This window comes from Eumetopias jubatus, unplaced genomic scaffold (genome assembly GCF_037043125.1).
Source record: "Eumetopias jubatus isolate StellerSeaLion01/CBP00866 unplaced genomic scaffold, mEumJub1_p1.0 scaffold_75, whole genome shotgun sequence".
In the NCBI taxonomy this organism is placed as follows: Eukaryota; Metazoa; Chordata; class Mammalia; order Carnivora; family Otariidae; genus Eumetopias; species Eumetopias jubatus.
Window position 1 is genome coordinate 879,397 of NW_028274881.1, and position 21,718 is coordinate 901,114.

General features: G+C 41.1%; 1 protein-coding gene and 1 long non-coding RNA gene across 3 annotated transcripts in view; one reads left to right on the forward strand and one right to left on the reverse strand.

Annotated features, from left to right (window-relative positions):
- The window catches only part of LOC148161758 (cytoplasmic dynein 2 heavy chain 1-like), a 103,081-nt gene that overhangs the window by 65,927 nt on the left and 15,436 nt on the right, over positions 1-21,718 (forward strand). The window contains 14 exon segments of the mRNA XM_088020599.1: positions 1,431-1,690; positions 2,738-2,984; positions 4,040-4,191; positions 5,184-5,328; positions 6,901-7,003; positions 7,437-7,455; positions 7,457-7,529; positions 7,532-7,596; positions 12,367-12,505; positions 13,767-14,015; positions 14,481-14,589; positions 17,496-17,549; positions 17,552-17,608; positions 18,676-18,818. Coding sequence (XP_087876725.1) covers positions 1,431-1,690; positions 2,738-2,984; positions 4,040-4,191; positions 5,184-5,328; positions 6,901-7,003; positions 7,437-7,455; positions 7,457-7,529; positions 7,532-7,596; positions 12,367-12,505; positions 13,767-14,015; positions 14,481-14,589; positions 17,496-17,549; positions 17,552-17,608; positions 18,676-18,818 — 1,815 coding nt within the window.
- Positions 204-5,873, reverse strand: LOC148161759 (uncharacterized). Of its 2 annotated transcripts, XR_015767372.1 has the most exons (4): positions 5,341-5,873; positions 1,995-2,099; positions 1,488-1,908; positions 204-777 (listed from the first exon to the last, which is right to left on the reverse strand). It is a non-coding gene; the product is annotated as an uncharacterized LOC148161759 (long non-coding RNA). The 2 variants fall into 2 exon arrangements; XR_015767371.1 differs by having other exon boundaries at positions 204-1,908.

Sequence of the window (21,718 nt, forward strand, 5' to 3'; positions counted from 1 at the left end):
TAATGCTTTCAATGGAAGAGTTATGCGTTTGAATATGTGTACTTATTTTTTCCTTTGAACAAGTTTATGGTGTTTTATGATATTAAAATTTTATAAAATGTTTAATAGGCTATAGTATGGACCATATCTTTTGTTAGACATTTTTGAAACTAATTAGCCACATGAATATATATAATTATTCATTTTTAATTTTAGAATTATACTTTTTTTTAAAGATTTTATTTATTTACTTGACAGACACAGCAAGAGCAGGAACACAAGCAGGGGGAGTGGGAGAGGGAGAAGCAGGCTCCCCGCTGAGCAGGGAGCCTGATGCGGGGCTCGATCCCAGGACCCCGGGACCATGACCTGAGCTGAAGGCAGACGCTTAACTGACTGAGCCACCCAGGCGCCCCAGAATAATACATATTTTTAATCATTTATTTAACCAGAACAGTTTTAGCAGTTAGGAATGCTAGGATGGATTAATCATTATCAACATTTTCTTTAATAAATGTAAGGGTATATTTCAGTCAAGTTGTTTATAAAACTGAATCGTATACTTAAGGGATATCATCCTCTCGGCTTTTGTTGAAAACATTGAACATGCGTTTCTCTGGGTTGGCTCCAACATCGTGTTTCTGCATTTGCATCATCTGTTTCTTCTTCGGTGCCATCATTTACTACTTCTCTGTGCTCCTCCCCTTCCCGTGGCCGTTCTGTGTCCTTATTGCCAAATGCTTCTCATTTTACCACTCGATCCCAGATTGTATGCTGCTTTGGAGCAGACTTCTCATGCTACAGTTTGGAGGCAAGGTATTAAAGGTTAGCGTCGGGTGAACTCTGATTTATGTCTGTGCAGGTAGCACGTTTTCAGTGTTAGAAGAAGAGCAGCTTGAGAGCAGAGCTAGAACCACCAAAATGGGCGGGACTAGGTTCCTACGCTGAGAAATCGGTGGTTCAGCGTTCATTCAAACTCCTTTAAATAAGTTGAATGCATTTATACCTTGGTGTATGTGCAAACTAGAAGACTTTTATTTATTTACTTGAATTATCATTTAGAGAATAATATTTGACATAGCATGTTGCTTTAATTATAAAAGATATTTGGTGGTAGGTTTAGCACAGGAGAATTTTCTTTCAACTAAGATGATTGACTTTGGGACATGGACTTTGAAGAACCACGAGAGATGATGGAGAAACAAACCGAGGGTTGTAGAGGGGAGGGGGGTGGGGGAATGGGTTAGCCTGGTGATGGGTATTAAAGAGGGCACGTTCTGCGTGGAGCACTGGGTGTTATGCACAAACAATGAATCATGGAACACTACATCAAAAACTAATGATGCAATGTATGGTGATTAACATAACAAAAAATTTAAAGAAGAAAAATAAAATTTCATACACTCTTGTTTGGAGTATGTGATAACCTATCACAACTTCTTCCTCTGCAGGTTTTTAACTGGGCACGAGAATCTCCTCCAGACCCTCACAAACCAATGGATACTTACTACGACCCGAGTAGAGGACGATTAGCATCTTACGTGCTGAAGAAGCCAGAAAACTTGACGGCCGATGATTTCAGGAATGGCCAGACTCTCCCCGTCGTTCAGACTCCTGACATGCAGCGACAGCTGGATTATTTCAAACCATGGTTAAGTTCTGATACTAAACAGCCCTTTCTTCTTGTAGGACCAGAAGGATGTGGCAAAGGGTAAGAGCAGAAGATTGTTGATTGAGGTACATAGTGTGGATTTGTATTCCTTTCTTCTTTTAAAGTAATTTAACAGCTCTCTTACCTTTCTTTTGCTTAAAGTAGCACTTACGTTTTCATGAAGGACTCTTCCCATTGTCACTACTTGTAAAAATGATATGACTGTAGAGAATTATAGAGAAGAATATGTCCTTTTTTCCTGCCAGCTTATGTGTTTTCTGATGGAAAGAGAACAGTCTGAGAAAATACATGCATACAATCCCAACAAAAACTGAATACCTTAGATACGCTCACAAATTATTACCTGCTTTAGTTATAAAAATTGCATCTTGAAGTTAGCTCTCTATTGAAAAATAACTTTTATTTCAGTGTCATTCAGCCTACTTTTAGTGCCTACTGAATGTAGGATCTGGAAATAAAGGAGACATGATTATTAGTTTCACATTTTTAGTAGTAATTTAAAAATTCTGTAAAATCATAGTAAATATTTGTTTAACTTTGAGTACTTAATATCTTTTTTTTTTAAGATTTTATTTATTTATTTGAGAGAGAGAATGAGGGAGAGAGAGAGAGTACATGAGAGGGGGTAAGGTCAGAGGGAGAAGCAGACTCCCTGCTGAGCAGGGAGCCCGATGCGGGACTCGATCCCGGGACTCCAGGATCATGACCTGAGCTGAAGGCAGTCGCTTAACCAACTGAGCCACCCAGGCGCCCCTGAGTACTTAATATCTTAAAATCTTTCCTTCAACTGTGAGGAAACGGTATCTTTTATATGTACTTGATCAGGTTAAATTATTTCTGTAAACTTTGATTTTTTTTTTTGTTCAGTGAGTCCCAAGAATGCCTTCAAATATGAATTTATTTTTTTATATTGTAAATATTAGAAAGCTACTTGTTAAGCCATATCCATGTTTACCATTTTCCCCTTAAACATTATATTACATAATTTAGAAACTGAAATATTTATAAAATAGAAATTTTATATTGACTATACACAGTGTTTAATTGGTTGTATTTTCAAAGTCCAATGTCCTCCATCTCTTGTAGGCTGCTGCTAAGGTATGCCTTTTCCCAGCTCCGGTCCACTCAGATTGCTGTAGTTCACTGTAGTGCCCAGACAACGTCCCGGCATCTCCTGCAGAAGCTGAGCCAGACCTGCATGGTGATCAGTACTAACACAGGTCGCGTGTACAGACCGAAGGACTGCGAGAGACTTGTTCTGTACTTGAAAGATATCAACTTGCCCAAGCTTGACAAATGGGGCACTAGCACTTTGGTTGCTTTCCTGCAACAGGTGAGTCTTACTCCTTGAAGTGTTAGGATGTAATGGGAAAGGGTTAGAAAATCTGCTTTCCTTCTCAGGGTCAGTTTTATCCAGCATGTGTTGTGGACATTAAACTCCCAAAGCTTGTAGTAATCTGGTTCCAGGGCTACTTTCTTCCTGCCTTTTCTTTTTTTTTTTTTTTTTTTTTTTAAGAGATTTTATTTTTAAGTAATCTCTACACCTAGCATGGGGCTCGAACTCACGACCCCGAGATCCAGAGTCGCTCGCTTTACTGACTGAGCCAGCCAGGTGCCCCCACAAGGCACCCTTCTTTGACGTTCTTCCCTATAGAAGTTAGCATTACAGCAGGATGATGTATGACAGGAAGAGTAAGAACAACCTTCACCTATACTTACTTCCTGTCCTTTATTTCTAAAACAGAGGGAAAGCAGGAGCTGGGGATGATGTGGGATTTGGGGAGATTTCTGTTTCATTTTTCTAGGGATGCATTCTTCAGAGAGCAGGTACATGTCCTTGGTCCTGGCCCTTTATGGGCTTCCTTAGCTCAGTACTCTCCCTCTTAGCCCAAGTAAAGGCGAAGGTCAGAGACCATACATTCTGTCAGTGTGGAAGGCGTTATATATGTGGTTTGCTTCACATTAGAAACCCTGCTTTCTAAATTAGAGTTTATTATGTTTATATGGGTTCAAACTTAGCTTTACTATGGAACTGTAGAATATGATAAAATATTTATAAAGAAAACCAAAATAGTTTCCTTATATTTTTCCTGGTTTCTTCCACTTTTTTTTCCCTAATAGCTGGTAGATTTATTTGTCATCTGGATTTTAATGTTTATTAGAGAGAAAAGCACTTTAAAAATGAGCATAATTCAGCTAACATTAATTGAACGTAGAGTCTTGAAGAGTATTATTTTTCAGTGTTATAAGAATTTAAAGTATATTTCAATCTTAAGTTTTTGAGTTAGGTAGAGGAGGATGATTGCATTTGGAAAAAATTGAATTTTATGCAAAAATATTAGAAAATCCTAAGCCTAAAACATTTAAAATACATTTATTTTCAAAAAGGTACTGACATATCAAGGATTTTATGATGAAAATTTGGAATGGGTTAGTTTAGAAAATATTCAGATTGTGGCTTCTATATCAGCCAGAGGAAGACTGGGAAGACATGAGCTGACCACCAGGTTTACCTCCATTGTTCGTCTTTGTGCTGTGGAGTATGTATCATAGTGTTCGTAAATTTTTTTTTTTTTTTAAATTTGGGGAGACGCCTTCTGTATTTGAATTTTATTAAAGGCATCCATTAATGATAATTTTTTAAAATGAAGAATATAAAAATAGTTAAACTTGAGTTCTGTTATTTTTTTCCCTGTCTTTTCTAAACTTTAGGCAGTAATTCAGGGTGATAAAGGCATTAATCAGTGCTTCTTAAATATTAGAAATAAAACCCAAAATGTTTTATATCATCTCTGTTCTAAAATGTCAGTATCAGGAATCTGAATGATGGATTTTAGATTTTAATATGGGTTTCCTAAAACAAAAATACTATCAAATTTTATGAAGATAAATAAACATAATGTAAACAGGCACAAGGTGGAGTCAGGTCAGGTGTGTGGGTGACAGCATTAATCCTGATGCATGCATCCATCTCCACGGTCCATAATTGTTGCAAGAACTTGTAAATTTTATGGATATGGAGCTTGTCCTCTGTTCCGTTTTGCCTTAAACAATCTTGTTTTGATGCTTTCATGCTCATTGCACCCATCTATTAAATTGTACTTTCAGAAATGTTATAGCTACCAATTAAGCTGTATTGAAATAGATTTAGCTTTGAGAGAAACAGGTTGATTTCATCTGTTGTATTCTACTTTTACAGTTCTGAGTTGATTACTGCTTTATGGGTCGGCTATACTGAAAATAATTTTTCTGAAGCAAAATTTACCTTTTGGTCCTTTCTAAAAATCAGTGATTTCCAAACAGTTATGTTTTTAAGTAATTTCACTGGAAACTTCTATTAGGTCCCTCAGTATTTGAGAGCAGATAAGTAGGGGTCAGAATAGGGACCTAGAGCCTGGCTTTAGTCCCTGGGTAAAGTGGGGGGGTATCTGAACCTCAGGGCAGCGCAGCTGGAAAACTGCTACAAATGAACATTAATGTAATAATCTAGAACATTGTATTTTCAGCTATTTTCTTATGTGCCTTCTTTCAGTTACCCAGAAAGAGAGCAATTACAGACAATTTATGGAGCATATTTGGAACCGGTTCTCCATAAAAATCTGAAGAATCACTCTGTTTGGGGCTCTTCATCAAAAATCTACCTCTTAGCGGGATCTATGGTCCAAGTGTATGAACAGGTGTGTACTTACTCATTTATACTGTAATTGTTGCGTTTCTTGGTTTCACTCCCAGAGGGACTACCTTTAACGCTGACCTGTGTTGACACTGCGGCTTTCTTTTCGTCTTGTTGATTAGGCTTTTCTACCAGAGAGTGAGCTCTCTGAGTGCAGATGCTCTAATAGACACTCAGTGAATATGGAATGAATGAATTAATGCTGGATGGTTTTTCCGTTTTCAGCTAAAATTTAGTGTATTCAGAATGTTCCTCTTCTTTCCAAAACTGGATCTTTCTCCTGACTTCGATCAGCTTCTGTCTTGGAGACTTCAAACCAGGGAGTGGTCTTTGAGGTTTCTTCTTTCTTGTTGCCTGGGAGGAAATGCTTCCAGTTCCTTCCTTGGTGAAGCGGGACGGGGCTTGAAAACAGGCAGTAAAGGGCACAGAAGACATTCATTCAATACCTTCTTTTCTAGTGCTGGTCCTAGGGATGCAGAGAGGCCTGAGTCTGTTTTCTGGAAGCTTACAGACCAGTCAGGAACTTGGTCCCGTAAATACATTATTACCACAGCCTGATGAGTAGTGGAACTGTGACAGTAGGCACAAGTTACAAATACTGTGGAAGAGGAAGGAAGTGACTCTGCTGTGGTAGTTGTTAAGAGGAGGTGAAATGTGACCTGACTTTGTTTGAAAGATGTATTTATTTATTAGAGTGTGCACCGTGGTGGGGGGAGGGGTGGAGGGAGAGAGGATCTGAAGCCGACTCCACGCTCAGCACAGAGCCCAACTCGGGCCTCAGTCTCACAACCCTGAGATCACGACCTGAGCCAAAATCAAGAAATCAACTGACTGAGCCCCCTAGGCGCCCCGAAATGTGATGTGAGTTTTGAACAATTAATAGAAATTCCCAAAGTGGCTGGAGATGAAAGAAGATCTTCTGAGGTAAAGGGGACAGCTTGCGAAAGTTAGGGAAGTGTTTGTGGAAGATGCTTTTGGCAGTGTTGGAGTAGACGTGGGGCAAGAGAAGTTAGAAAGCATTGATTACTTTCTGAATGAATTCGGAAGCTCAGTGATCAAGGCCGGAACGAGAGCAGTGGTTCCTGTCCATGAGGAGGAAGGCACAGGCTCTCACGGGTCATGCATCAGGAGTCACACTTTGATCCTTCCTGGATCGGTGACTGTTTGAACAGAGACAGCTCTCTGGCTCCTGCCATTAGCAAACATGTCTGTCCCGGACCGGGGAGCGCCTTGGAATTGCAACCGCTGTGTGGAAAGCTTAGCTTCACCTTCCTTGAGTTCCTTTGCTCAGCAGGACTTTTTAACCTTTTATTTTTTCTTGGACAACGTTTGGCAGTTTGTTGAAGCCTATGAATAACCCCTCTTAGAGAATGTTTTTAAATGGGTAAAATATAATGTATGAGGTAACTAAGGAAATCAGTTCTAATAAAATACAGTTTCTACTCACTAGTAGAAACTGGGCATTCCTGTGAGTGTGGTGACTGAAAAATTTATAGCATTATATATTTGGAAATACATTATAAATAAAATATATATTATGTATTGAGAAAACAGTTGACTTTATTTTCTTTTCCAGGTGCGGGCCAAATTTACAGTTGATGATCATAGTCACTATTTCTTTACTCCTTGCATCCTTACCCAGTGGGTTCTTGGCTTATTAAGATACGATTTAGAAGGAGGTAAGTTTTACTTTTATGATTTCAAATTGCTTTTCTTTCTTTGGAATGCCACAGTGTATCTGTGTGTGTACGCATGAGCGTGCGTGCGTGTGTGTGTGTGTGTGTGTGTGTGTGCTAAACTGTTTATGATTGTTGCTAGTAAAATTTGATTTGGGGAAAAATAAAATTGTTAGTGATGTTTAATATGCATTTTGGAATTAGTATTTTTATTGAACAACTAGAGATAATGATGCTTAATATATTCTTTAAATAATCAAAACTTATCAATAACACATTGAATTTTACCTTTTTTCCCATTCCTTATATTTATCTGACGCCAACCTGACGGTATGCAGATTTTTATTCTCTATTTCTTTCTAGTATTATGTTGAGATAGACCACCTGCAAGTCATTTGAATTTTATTACAACTAAAGAAAATGTTGTCTTTTTTAGGATCCTCAAATCACCCACTAGTATGTATTAGAAATCGTAGCTTATGAAGCACGGCGCTTATTTCGTGACAGAATTGTTGGTGCCAAGGAACTTCACATTTATTTGATAGCATTTTAATGTCTGTGTTTCAAGGAGATTGGGGCTCAGATATATTAGACAAATGGCAGGTAATATAGTTATGGAGTTTATGTAATATATAAATGTTATAAGAATTGTAAACTTACTTTTCTTGCTAATAGCATGATTTCGTATTTCTGTGTAAATAAGACGTTTGGGTAGTCTTAATGTAAGGGGCCGTTTTTTCCTTTTGCTAGATTTCTAAATATAAATAAAATATTGTGACAATAGTTGTTTTCTTGGATTCAAGCCATAGTATTTTATATCTGCAATTCAAAATTAGGTTTCCTGAGGAATTTTTATTAATAAAGGTTTTATTTAAAGCTGTATGTGTATGAGACTTAAAGATCATTGGGAAAATCCATATTTGATTATAATTAACTTTTGCTTAAAAGTAAATCATGTCATCAGCACAGAACTTCTTATGTACTCTTGTCTACAGCTTCACCCACAGTTAGGATAAATAAAGCGTAGCTCCACTCACTCAAAGCAGCTCAGTTGCATTTGCAACTGTTATCACTTAACAACCAGCTTGCGTTTTGCAAACTGCTGTGGGAGTAGTGCGTGTGATCTGAAAACCGTCATGGCGAAAGGACCTTTGATACAGGACCATATCATGGAAGTATTTCTTAACCGCTTTCAAGCTATACAATGAGTTTCTGTTCGGTTAGACTGTAAAGCTAGGCTTCACAAATACTTCATGTTGCACATTCTGTGTACTGCCAGATTCGATATTGCCCCACGGCCGTAATTGCATAGGCCGAAGGGGATTTTGAAGATGAGGAAGATGTGGAGATTGGCAGAGAGATTTTCGAGGTGCGGCTTGAGTTTCAGAATCAGGAAATGAGTTGGAGAAGCCGGGGCAGGATGAAATGCTGAGAGAGAGCCCTGGTCGCAGCTCAAGAGTTGGCTCATTCTCAGTGAGGCTTTGTTAGTGTGACCTGTAGCTCTCCTTGCTTAGTGTGGGCAGGTTGCGTTTCTTAAATGGCACCATCTTTCTCAGACTGAGAGTTGCCTGAATGGTATCTCTTCTTGCAAAGAAAGTAGCATGTTCTTTGGGCATTAGACAGTAGCAGTGTCTCCTTGGGTATCTGAATTCTCTAGAATTTGTTATCTTTCAGGGTCTCCTTTGTAGGACTCAATAAATAATAAATGCTTTTTTCCCCCTCACCGTTTTACTTTTCAAGGAAAGGTTGCATTTTTTAAAAATACAGGCTTGATAAATGTCGTATCTGGGCAAACAGTATTTTCACATAGTGGAATAATATTAATTTGTTAAGAAAAATGTAATCTTGGAAGACTTGGAAATAAGCTAGATAACATTCTTGTGCTCAAGAAACGTGTAATCCAGGGGCAGATACAGATATGAAAGCCCTCACTTACAGTGATAACTATTGTTAGTGTGTTTAGATGCCACGAAATTTGTGCAAGTAGATGCTTAAACTGATAATTATAATAGAACATGAAGTGTTTTACAATTAATATAACTTTTCTGAATATATTTGGGATAAATGTTAGATAGTAGTGTGTAGAAGGGTTAATTTTTTTTGAGGGAGTTACTTTGAAACCTTGAAATAAAAAAATGAATTTTTTATTTTGTGATAATTGTACATTAACATACAATTGTAAGAATTCATACAGAGTATGTGTAGCTTTTACTTGGTTTCTCTTGATGGTAACATGTGGCAAAATTATGGTAGAGCATCACAACCAGGGTATTGACATTGATACAGTTAATACTCAGAATATCTATTCTGCTGCCCTGCTGTAGCCATGTCCATGCCTCTGGAAACCGCCAGGCTGTTCTGTATTTAATTTGCCATTTCAAGAATCTTATTTTCACTCATTAATTCTCTGGAGACACACAGGTTGCTGTGAGTCTCAGTACTTTGTTCCTTTCTATTGACGAGTGGGTATTCAGATGTACTACCATTTCTTGAACCATTTACCTGTTGAAGGGCATCTGGGTTATTTTCTGGTTTTGACTATTAGGAGGAAAGCTGCTATAAGCATTTCCTGTAGAGATGTTTGTGTGAACATGCACTTTTGTTTTTCTGGGATAAATGCTCAGGAGTGCAGTTGCAGGGATGTATGGTGCTCTTGTGCTTGGTTTGTAAAACACACCGCCCTGCTCTTTTCCAGAATGACTATATCATTTTACACTCCTGTCAGCAATATGTGAGTAATCTAGTTGCTCCGCACACTTGCCTTTGCTTTTGTCACGCTGTTGTATTTTAGCCCCTCGGTAAGTGCGTGTGGGTATATCACTGTGGCTTTAATTTGCATTCGGCCAACAGCAAATGAGCTTGAGCATCTTTCATGTGCTCAGTGCTGTCTGTGAATCCTTTGAAGTGAGGTATCTCTTTCTGTGACTTGCTCATTTTCTAATTGGATGGTTTATCTTTTTTTATTAATGAGTTTTGAGAGTTCTTTATGTATTATGGATATTAGTTTTTTTTTTTTTTTGTTAAATATGAGGTTTGCAAACATACTCCCCCGCTCTTTTGCTTGTCTTTCCATCCTTTTCTCTCCCACAGCTAAATATTTTAATTTTATCAAGTACAACTTAGTAATTTTTTTTTTTCAGGATCTTTTGGTGTCAAGTTTAAGAACTCTGTTTGGTCCTAGTTCTTAGAGATTTTCTCCTGTGTTTTTTTCTGAAAAGTTTTATGGTTTTATGTTTTAAGTCAGTGGTCCACTGTGAGTTAATGTCTGTATGGAGTGAGGCCTCGGGTCACCTTCTTTGCCGACGGATGACCACTTGCTCCAGCACTGTTTTTTGAAAAGGGAACTTTTCTTCCTCGAGCTGCTTTGCACTTTGTCAGAATAGGTGTGTGAACATATCTCTTGGTTCTCCATCAATCACATGTCTGTCCTCCCACCAGCACCACCTGTTTTCATTACTTTAGAAATCTTGAAATTGGGTAGACTGACTTCTCCTGCTGTCTTCTTTTTTACAGTTGTTTTCACTATTTAAGTTCCTTTCCCTTTCTCTACATATTTTAGAATAATCTTATCTATAAGTAATGTTGCTAAGCTTTGGATGGAAATTGCATTAACTCTGTATATTGGTTTTGGGGAGAATTGACATCTTCATTATGTTGAGTCCTCCAGTCTGTGAACATGATATGCCTGTCCATTTATTTAGATATTCTTTGCTTTCTTTCATCAGTGTTGTGTAGTTTTCAGCACATAAGTTTTGTACATATTTTGTTAGATGAACAACTAAGATTTAAAATTTTTTGAGCGACACAGAGAGTCAGATCATGTTAAAGAATGACTGTACTGTGTGGCGAGGGGGAAGACTCTGCATAGGTTCAGAGGCGTGAGGCGTGAGGAAGCTGGTGTGCACAGCGCGGGGCAGTGAAGGAGAATCACGCAGTCAGTGGAGCCAGGTCTGGGGGCCTCGATGGGTTTGGCTGTTTTTCCCGGCCCCATGGGAGCGGTATGGCGCTGTGCAGTTCTTCCGTGTACTCCTCCGGGACAGCTAGTGAGGACGTACTGGACGGCCAGAGACATATCGCAGGACACAAGCCGGGAGGCCGTGCTGTAGCTGAGGTGATGACACCTGATGACGTGGGAAGACAGTGAGTTCAGTTGTCTACGTGTTTCAATGTTTGCAGGCTCTTGGAGTGTCTTTTGGGGACGTGCGTGAAGTTTATCAGCTCTGTGAGGGGAGCAGTCTTGTCTGTCTTAACTACTTCTCTCTAACAGGAAGTGCGGGGCTTAAACACAGGTGTTTAATGATGAACATTGTATGTTCATTACATGTCTGTTAAGCAATTGGAAGTATGGGACCAGACTAGAGCTCGGGAGACTTGCCAATAGGTGACTGGGTTTTGGTATATCAGTAGTTGATAATTTAATCCACAGAATAAGGTTAAATAATTCAAGGGGAGCGTTTAGGATTAAAGAATAATGGACTGAATTTAGATCCCAGGGAAAATAAGAGTAGAAGGGATACGCAGAGAACGGAGAGGGCTGGTGGTTGTGCCTTGTTGAGTATGGTCCTACAGATCTAAGGAAAAAGCTTCCAAAGCACACCAGGTCACGACGGGGGTAGTGACTGCGACGGGGATGTGGACTTGGCGGTTATGGCAGCATTCTTCCCAAGGAAGAGTTTGATTGTAGAGATTTCTGCAGAGAGAGGGTAGTATAGGACAAGCAGTGATGAGGGAAAGGAGAAGAACGTGAAGAAGCTGGTCCAGGGAGCTCAAACTGCCTTTGAGCGGAGCACGTGAGAGGGAGGGCACTTTATGGAGTGTGCTTTCCCAAACGATCAGGACGGAAAGGTTCAGCAGAACAGTCAGCAGATTTTCCTTGTGTGGTCACAGGATGCTGCTGGAGATAAATATAAGGGAAGTGGTGCGGTTTTTGTTTTCTAACTAAAATTCAGTTACTTTTTCCTTTATTTTAGACTTAGGGCTCTTGATGGTATTTATAAATCTGTGTTCTTTCTCAAGGAGAGTTTTGAGTTTGTTTTAGTTGCCAATTCTATACGGAAATTGTGGAGAAGGGGAGGGAAGTAGGGAGAAAGCACAAGGGAGAGTAGTGAGGAGCATTCGGAGGAGGACCCTTCATTTGAGGAGAGAGGCGGGGGTCGGGCTGGAGCGGGGCCCGTCAGCTACTCTTCAGGGACAGTTTGACATGGCAGCATAAGGTCTTTGTTGGCTCACCAGGCACACTGTGACATACTTTCACGTTTCTGGGGATGGTCTTATTTGGAGGACTAACTGAAAAATAATGTAACGAACAGTGTATTTCCTGGTGCTGCCATTACCAATACACATATAAAACCAAAAATACCTTTCATTTCTGCAGACAGTTTCTATGTTACATGGGGAGCCCGACACAACGCAGGAACAAGGGTGGCCCCAGGACAGCCGTTGCCGCCCCATGGAAAACCACTCGGAAAACTGAATTCCGCGGATCTCAAGGATGTTATTAGAAAGGTATAACTTTGGGGCGCCTGGGTGTCTGCCTTTGGCTCAGGGTCCCGGGATCGAGTCCCGCGTCGGGCTCCCTTCTCGGTGCGGAGTCTGCTTCTCCCTCTGACTCCCCTCGTCCCCTCCCCCTTCGCACGTGCGCACGTGTGTGATTTCACGTGTGTGCACGCTCTCTCAAATAAATAAATCTTTAAAAAAAAGAGAAAGGTATAATCTGAATCATGAGTTTGAATTGGGATTTGGTTGTGATTGTAGTCATTTGAGAAATATTTGTTGTAAGCTTTCCGAGGCAGACAAAGATTATACGATAGACCGAGCTGGTTCTTGTGGAGTGTAGTCTGTTGTGGTAGATCTGACTAAGTGCTCCCGTACTCACACAGGTATGGGCGAGGTGGCCAAGGTACATGTCGGCAGAGTGTATCTGGTGTTGGAATTACTAATGAGGTTTAATATTAACTGGAAAATCATCCTAGACCAGTGGTGTCCAAGTTCAGCGAGCATTAGAATCCCTTTGAGAACCAGGAAATACGCCACCTCCTGGGTCCCAGACTGACCAAGTTTCATTCCACATTTCTCCAGGGCTCCCAGGTGGTTGTTGATACCGCTGGTTCACTGAAACTGAGGCGCACTCTCCTAGAGACGTGTTTTGTTCTTTCTTCTTTGTGAAATTAGACAATAAAGAAGGAGAAACAGTGTTATATGTATGATGATTTGCTTTGGAAGTGAGTGTGGATTTTATATCCAGAAAAGCTGGTGCTGTGCGTGGGATGGACGCTACAGAGTCTGGGTCTGTTGGAAGTTGTTAAGGCTGCAACATCTGGTGTCCCTCACGCTGACACACAGTTGCTGGTGGGGCAGCCCGCGCGAGGGCTTTGGGTTCATTCCCCTGCAGTGCGTACCTACAAGAATTCACAAGATTAGGTTTTATGGTGTGCACACACTGATCTGAGTTGAAACAACTCGTAAAATTTGAGAGTTTTTAAAGTTTTTGTAATTAAGCTGTTGTGTCTCCCTACGTTTTACCCGCCGTATCAGCAGTGTCCTGCAGGTGTCTGATGACCGTGAGCTCTTGAACGTGTTTGGTATCACACAAGGTTTTTCGTAGAAGAGCTGGATTGCTGGTAGACTGTGGAGTGTAAGATGACACACTGCCACTTAGCCCCTTTTCCAGAGTGCATCAGAAGTATAAGCTTTACTCTAGATAACATTTTTGTTATGTAATGGGGCATATATTAATGATAAAATATTCGTTGTGGTTTTTTAAAAGGGCCTCATTCATTATGGACGAGATAACCAGAATTTGGATATTTTACTTTTCCAAGAAGTGCTGGAGTATGTGTCTCGGATCGACAGGGTGCTGAGCTTCCCTGGAGGCTCCCTCCTCCTGGCAGGGCGGAGTGGCGTCGGCCAGCGGACCATTACTTCCCTGGTCAGCCATATGCATGGAGCCGTGCTGTTTTCTCCAAAGATTTCCAGAGCCTATGAACTGAAGCAGTTCAAAAATGATCTCAAACACGTGAGTTACTCAAATCCTTTGCTTTATTTGGTTTTAAATCACAATTACTTGTTATTCTAAAAGCCTTCAGAGACCATTATGTCTCTGATATACGTCATAGTCTTTAATATGAATGATGGTTTTCCCCATGGTTATTAGAAAATTATATTTTTATGTACAGAGAGGCTATAGGTGGACCTGGAAGATAAAAGGACAGAATTTATATAGGACACAGGTGGGTGTATTTAGAAATGATCGTCTGTCTTAGCTGTGAAATCATATTAACATTTCCCCAACTGTTTGTTCATGGACTGGATTTACCTTCCAAACTATATGGCTGACGTTTGATTTTTAATTTTGATTACAAAGAAAGAAAGAGAGAAAAAGGAGAAAAGAAAGACATTATTTGCGTGAAGAATGGCAGGTTTTAACTGGGCCCCACACCTGTAATGGGTGCGAAGACCTGTGTTGTCACTTTCCGCGCAGGTGCTGCATCTTGCAGGGATTGAAGCCCAGCAGGTGGTTCTGCTTCTCGAGGATTACCAGTTCGTGCATCCTGCGTTTCTGGAGATGATCAATAGCCTTTTGTCTTCAGGCACGTGAATGATTTCTATTCAAAGAAAAGAAAGGTAATAATGTTACTTTGTGTAAAATTGTGTTTCAGAGCATGTGTGGTATGGGTTTTACTCAGGGGTCCTGCGGTTAAACATGCTTGGAGCTGGAGAATTGAGAAAGCCCATTTTTATAAAATCAGGAGATTGAAGGATTACATAAGCATGATTATTATTATTATTTTTTAAAGATTTTATTTATTTATTTGAGAGGGGGAGAGAGAGCACAAGCAGGGGGAGTGGCAGAGGGAGAGGGAGACAAGCAGGCTTCCCGATGATCAGGGAGCCCGACATGGGGCTCAACCCCAGGACCCTGGGATCATGACCTGAGCCGAAGGCAGATGCTTGACTGACTGAGCCACCCAGGCGTTCCCCCAAAATGATTAATGTTGGTGAATGTCCTGAAAAACTGTCCCTCCCATATGCTTTTGGTGGGACCATTATCTGTTACAGTCTTTTGGGAAAGTTATCAGCCAGTGTTGTTTAAAAAAAAATGTGCCATACCCTTTAATATAGAAGCTCTATTACGTGTAGGAATTTCACCTACAGAAATAATAGATTTAGTATGCAGGGAAATGCATAGTATAATTCATAATAAAAATGTGATGGAACCTCACTGTCCATCGTTAGTGGAATGGCTGAATCATGGCCTTAACACAGATATGTAAATACAGATATATTCTCAGTATCTGAGGTCCATGTTTCCAAGATCGCAGTATGCTCTTGTTGTCTCTTGAGTCACCTGTTTTCATGGTTTTCTCGAGAGGATACCTGCAATTTCCTATATGTCTTCCTTTTCTGAAGAATTTGTGACATTTATTCGAATCTCTTTATGAGTCGTCACTGTTAGAATTGGTAAGAGGTAGCTTAGTTTTAAACTTGGACCAAGATTGTTTTGTTATTTAAGTACAAAATAAACCTTGTTAAAAGCTAGTTTCCGTGATGCGCCTGTCAGACCCCGTGTTTAGTAAATGCTTGTTTTGTGTCATGTTAGGTGGGCTCTGAAATGAAATAGTCTTCTCTTCAGAATGTTACAGCTCTGGTCGAGGAACACGTGTGATTTAGAATGGGAAGTGTCTACATTTCATGTTCACGTGACTGCAGGCCGGGATGCTGGTTAGGCAGTCAGCAGGCCAGTCTCTGGCCCAAGTCCTGCCGAGGCAGGTGCTGGAGTGGGGCTGCTGGGGCTTGGGGCCTGCTCACAGGACCACTCCTGTCCATGTGTACGGTGTGTGTCTCTGCATATTGCTTCAGTCGTCACTAGGTGGAGGCCTGTTCCTTATGGCTGAACCTAGTCAAGCAGAGAGACAGCTTTGTGCTAGGATTTTCGTTTTGTTTTGTTTGTGAAAGCAAACATCCACATAAGCATTAATGCAGTAATTATTGTTTTTACCTTTTTACCTTAAGATAAATTGGTCTTTATTATCAAGTTGTAACTGCAAAAATCGTAAGTTAAGTTTTACCATTTTTAGCAAAAAAGTATTTGAAAAATGCTTTCAGAGAAAACAGGCCTTTGTCTCTTTTTTCTATTTCAAATTCTTATTTGCTGTAGTGGATAGTATGTACGTAGAGCTAGGTTTCTTTGCTACATTTAAGGAATCGAAAGTGTCTTGTTGGGGCGCCTGGGTGGCTCAGTCGTTAAGCGTCTGCCTTCGGCTCGGGTCATGATCCCAGTGTCCTGGGATCGAGCCCCGCATCGGGCTCCCTGCTCGGCGGGAAGCCTGCTTCTCCCTCTCCCACTCCCCCTGCTTGTGTTCCCTCTCTCACTGTGTCTCTCTTTGTCAAATAAATAAATAAATGAAAATCTTAAAAAAAAAAAAAAGTGTCTTGTTATGGCTGAAATGGAAAGACATAGAGCAGATTTGTGTGTGCATGTGTTTGGGTATGTACAAGCTTGGCAGACGAGATGTGGTCTGGCACCTCTGAGTTGGGCCTGAGGGAAGGTAGGGATGAGGCTGTGATGGGCCCTGTGTGAATGCACTGCCTTGGATGCATAGCAAAAGGGTTTTTGCTTAATCTTACTGTTTTTTGCAAACTTTAAATATATTGGCTTAATAAATGTTTATTAAACACCTGTTATGTGCCAGGCCCAGTTCTAAATACTGGACTCGTAGTTGTGAATAAGACCTAGTTCAGTGCCCCTATCAATGCTTGTGGTCTTAATCCAGTGTGAATTGCCTTTCATCATTCTGTTGCCTTGTAACAGGCCCTGGACTAGTTCTGATTTCTACTACAGGTTCATTCATTCATTCATTCATCTAATAAATGTTTATGTTCCAGATACTTTGCTAAGGATGGTCTAAGGTTGATATTAAACATGATCAAATATTTGACCTTTGGGAATTCAGAATCTAATTGAGCAGGAAAGGAAAATACTTCATTCATGGTTCTGTGATGTGATACATGCTGAACAGCGACATGTTTAGATGTGGGAGAGAGAAGGGGTGCTCTCCCCGGCACCTGGGAAGTCAGCACAGCAGTGTCTCCTAGGACACATGGTAATTTGGGGGGAAGGTAAAGGCCAGAGGAAGACTGTGCATATAAATTCCAGGAAGAGGGAGTATGTCATTATATTTATGGGACACAAAGACGTTCACTGAGGCTAGAATACAAGGTCTCATATGGGAGGGGTGGAGAAGAACCCGCAAGGATAGGTGGACAGCTAGATGGTCCACTGTCTTGAACGGCTTGCCCAGGAGTTTGAGTTTTATCGAATGAAGGCAACAGAGGGAGATTTGTGAGTAATAGAGAGGTGATAGGGTTATGTATTTTTGGAAACAGCCTGAATAAGAGCAGACTGATACAAAAATAGAACAAGTGTTGTGGATGTTAAGTGTGTTTCAACTGGGGTAATGCAGCTAAAATTCATGAGAAGTGCTGTGTCCCGTAGGTGAAGTTCCTGGACTCTATACCCAGGAAGAATTAGAGCCTTTGCTGTTGCCCCTCAGGATGAGGCTTCGCAGGATGGTTTTTTCGGACCAGTCGTCAATTACTTTACATATAGTAAGTGACTGTATTGAATTCATCAATTCAAACTCTGGTTCATGTGAAATAAGTACCATTTAATTTGCCATATTTTCTAATTAGGTTGCAAAGGTGTCTTAAATCTTGGGTCTATTTGGTAATTTATACTTTTTTCTTTTTTACGGTGCTTTTAGAAAAGCCAACCTGTAGTAAAAGCATGTTAGCAAAATTTTAGCAGAAGGGGAAGATGAAAGTGTTTTCATGTTCCTTGGAATATTTACTTCACTGCTTTTGTTTCTGTGTGGTAAAACTAGTGTTCAGAACTTCCTATCTTAGAAAATTATTGAACTGGTTAGATTTTGCCAGACTCTCTAGTTTTTTCTAGCTCAGCAGCTTTCTGATCACAGAAGCGGTTTTATGTGCACTGCGGATATCTCACATTGAAGAAGTCGTTACAAGGCACTAATAATACCAGACATCACTACTACACTTAGCTCCTTTCTTTCCCTAAAAGAACATTTGTTATTGAAACAGAGAAACTGGTTAAAGAGCTACCGTCCCCTCCCTCTCCTTCCAGTTCACAAGGAAACTCTACCAGGCCTCTGGGAAACCGATCATCCCAGTGCTATTCAAAACAGTTTCAGAACATGGATAATGACGCAAACTTTCCAAACTCCCTTTCATGAAGGGAAAATAACATTGGTGAAACAGGAAAAATATATTTCTCCTAAAAGAAAATTGGAGATCAATTTGCTTGTGAATACTGAAATCAAAATCCTTGAAAGAAAAATTGTAAAGTAGAATCCAGTTTCACATTTGAAAAGTAACATACAAAACAGCAATCTGGTATATGGACACTTGCCTTCCTCCTGAATTCCTTCTGGATCTTTTCTCTTAGCATGCACGCACACGCGTGCGCGCGCGCACACACACACACACACACACAAGTATTTCTGAACAAAAATAAAAATCATAACTGTAATATTGCTTAATGGCTCCTACCATTTCATTTTAGAAAATTTTAAACTCATAAAAGCAGACCATATATAGATTTCCCCAATTATTATTGTTGTAATTTCCATGATAATTTTCTTATATTTTTTTAGGAATTCAACAAAACTTGCATATTGTCTTGATAATGGATTCTGCAAATTTAAACTTCATAATAAACTGTGAGAGTAATCCAGCTTTGCATAAGAAATGCCAGGTGTTGCGGATGGAGGGTTGGTCAGATAGCAGCATGAGGAAAGTAAGTTTAACATTTAAGTATGGAAATGAAAGACAGCATATTTTCTTTTTGAAGTTACAGATTTTCCTGACTTTGCTTTGGTGTTTGTTATTATATTACCTTAATGGTGGCACTGATTATACATGTTTGAAAACCTCTCTCTTTTCTTTATGCTCTTATATGACATTTTAGTTGAGTGTACAACTTCATGTGCTTAAGGACTACAGAGGTACTTATTGTACTTTAAAAATTTTATTCATGTTGTTAGCTAGCCTATGATAAAAACATCGTAGCAATAATTTTAGCCATTTTTTTGAATTAAAAAAATTAAATCTTAAAAAATATCTATCATTGTGGTGCTAAGTGTTGGGAGGGGGATGTGTTTGAAGTGTGAATTCATTGAACCATCTTAACTGGAAGCCTCTGCCATTGTTTTGTTTGATAAATAATATTTTTCAGGATTATTTCTTTGAATAATATTTATATTCTCGATCATTCATGTCTTCATTTTTGTGTAAAGAAGTACGGACTATTGCCTATCATGAGTCAGAGGGAGGACTGTAATTTGAGATGAGAGTTAAAGTTTTACAGATGAGGTGATATTTTAGTTAGATTCCAGGAAGTAGATAAAGGACAGGAAAATTATTCCAGTCTTAAGAGGCCACGTGAACGAGAGGCTTCATTAAGAAGTAATTATCGGGTCTCTAATATGTGCCACTGTTCTATCTGTTGGGGTTATAGCAAAGAAAAAGCAGATGAAAGTCCCTGCCCTCATGGAGTTTACAAGGTTTTGGGGGGTCGCGGGGGGGAATGTCTTCTTCAGGGAGACCCTGAGCTGACAGCTTGCCTGGTGACTCTGAGAGTCAGCCGGAAGCCCAGTCAGCGGTTAGAGTGACTCAGAGGGAGAGCAGTTGGGGGTGTGGCGTCAGGGAAGTAAGAGGAGAGCAGTTAGGGTGGGGCTTTGTGAGCCACGCTGCGGAGTTTAGCTTTTCCTGGAAACAGGTGAGGGAGGCTTCGGAGGCTTTTGACACACCATTCTAATGTTTCAGCGGGATTACTTTGGCTTCTGTGCTGGGAATAGACTCTCAAAGGCAAGGGTAGAATTAGTTACAAAGCTGTTGCAGGAGTCGGTGAGAGAGAAGGATGGTGTGCACTAGGGATGGAGGAGGAGAGGTGGTGGGAAGTGGCTGGATTCTGAACACGTTTTACTGTAGAAATAACCGAATTTGCTGACAGATTGTACTAAGATGTAAAAGGAGGTGAGGCTGGAAGGATACAGCCAAGGATGTTGGCTGAAGTCCCTGGAAGGGTGGAGTACCCGTCCACGGGGAACGGGGACCGAGAAGAGCACTTGCAGGGGAGGATGTGAGGCTTGCAGTTGTAGATGTGTTCTTGACGAGACGTCAGACCTCCGAGCTGCAGGACGCAGAAGGCATCGGGGTGTAGGGGTCTGGAGTTCAGGGGAAAGAAGGGTCAGGCATCCAGGATAAAACACAGGGAATTGTCAGGGTATGGGTGGTATTTACAGCTCTGAGAATGAATGATGCCACCAAGGAATGAGCGTTGACTACCAGAGAGTGACCGTCAAGGACTGAAGTCTTGGGCTCTTGTTCAACATGAAAAGGTTGACGTGAAGATGAGGGATCCGCAAAGGATACTGAGAAGGAGCTGCTGTGGGGAAATGGGAGGGAAACCGGCAGAGTGTGAAGACGAGCAAAGACTGCATTTCAGGGCCGTGGCGCAGGCAGGTGGACGGGGCCTGTGAGCTGACTGTCGGCTCTGGCAGCAGGGAGGCCAGCGTGAGGCTAAGAAAGCAGTTTTGAGTTAGCGGCTGCCAACTGGAACGTGCTCCAGAAACAGTGAGAAGGAGATTGGAGAGAGTGAATGTGGTCACCTCTTGTGAGGGGTTTTGTTGTAAAGTGGAACAGAGAAATGGATCCGTGTGGAAGGAAGTAGGTAAAAATAATACTTTTTTTTGAAGTTTTAAGGTAGGACATACTATTACACGTTTGTATGCCGTCGGGAATGCAAACAAGGAAGTAAGAACATATGAAAGGCAGGGGAACATTGTGCAGCCATGTCACGGCCTGGTGCACAAATGAGAGGACTAGGGACTGGCCTCTGCAGCAAAGCAAGCAGGGCGCAGGGGCCCAGCTCCAGGTAAGCGGGCAGGTGTGGTACCAGGGAGTGGTGGACAGGCTTCCTATTGTTTCTGTTTTCTCAGAGACAGCAAGGTGATGAGCTGAGAGAAAAGCCGAGGGGAGAGTTTGTGGGGTCCTGAAGGGATGTAAGAAGATACGCGGAAAGAGGGGAAGGCTGAGGAGAAGGGGTATGAGGGCTGGGTGGCATAGGGTTGGCATGAGCTGGCGATGGGAGAGTTGAGCGGAGGCCGTCAGCGTGCTGTGTGTTTCCCTCAGTCACTGTGCCCTCGCAAGGGCACACCTGCAGTGAGTGCTCACTTGCACTTGGCCAGGACTGGGGCTTTGTTACTCGAGTACAGCCGAGTCAGTGAGGGCTGAGGGAGTTGCGAGCTCATGATAAGGAAGATGGTGAACGACAGTGTGGCGATTTTCAAATTCATAGATCGCAGGTCTTAGTGGAGCATGAGGCTTATTGGCCCTACGAAGGGAATGGGCTGCGGCTGCCTGGGATATTTGCAGGTGACATGATGGAATGATTTCAGTTCTTGTTAGTGACGCGGTCTCAGGGTCTGACCATGGCAGGTAGGGCGTGATTAGCTGAGGAAAAGGTGGTGGAGAAGACACCAGAAGGACAGGAGTTGAAGGAATTGAGAGGTGAAGGTATTAATCGGAATTAATAGAGTTAATACGCATTTTTATCTCTGAGGGGGAGAATGGAGGTGAAGGGGAGCGTGGGCCCATCCAGCCAGGAACGCTTTGCAGATGGAGGGTGTTGTTTTG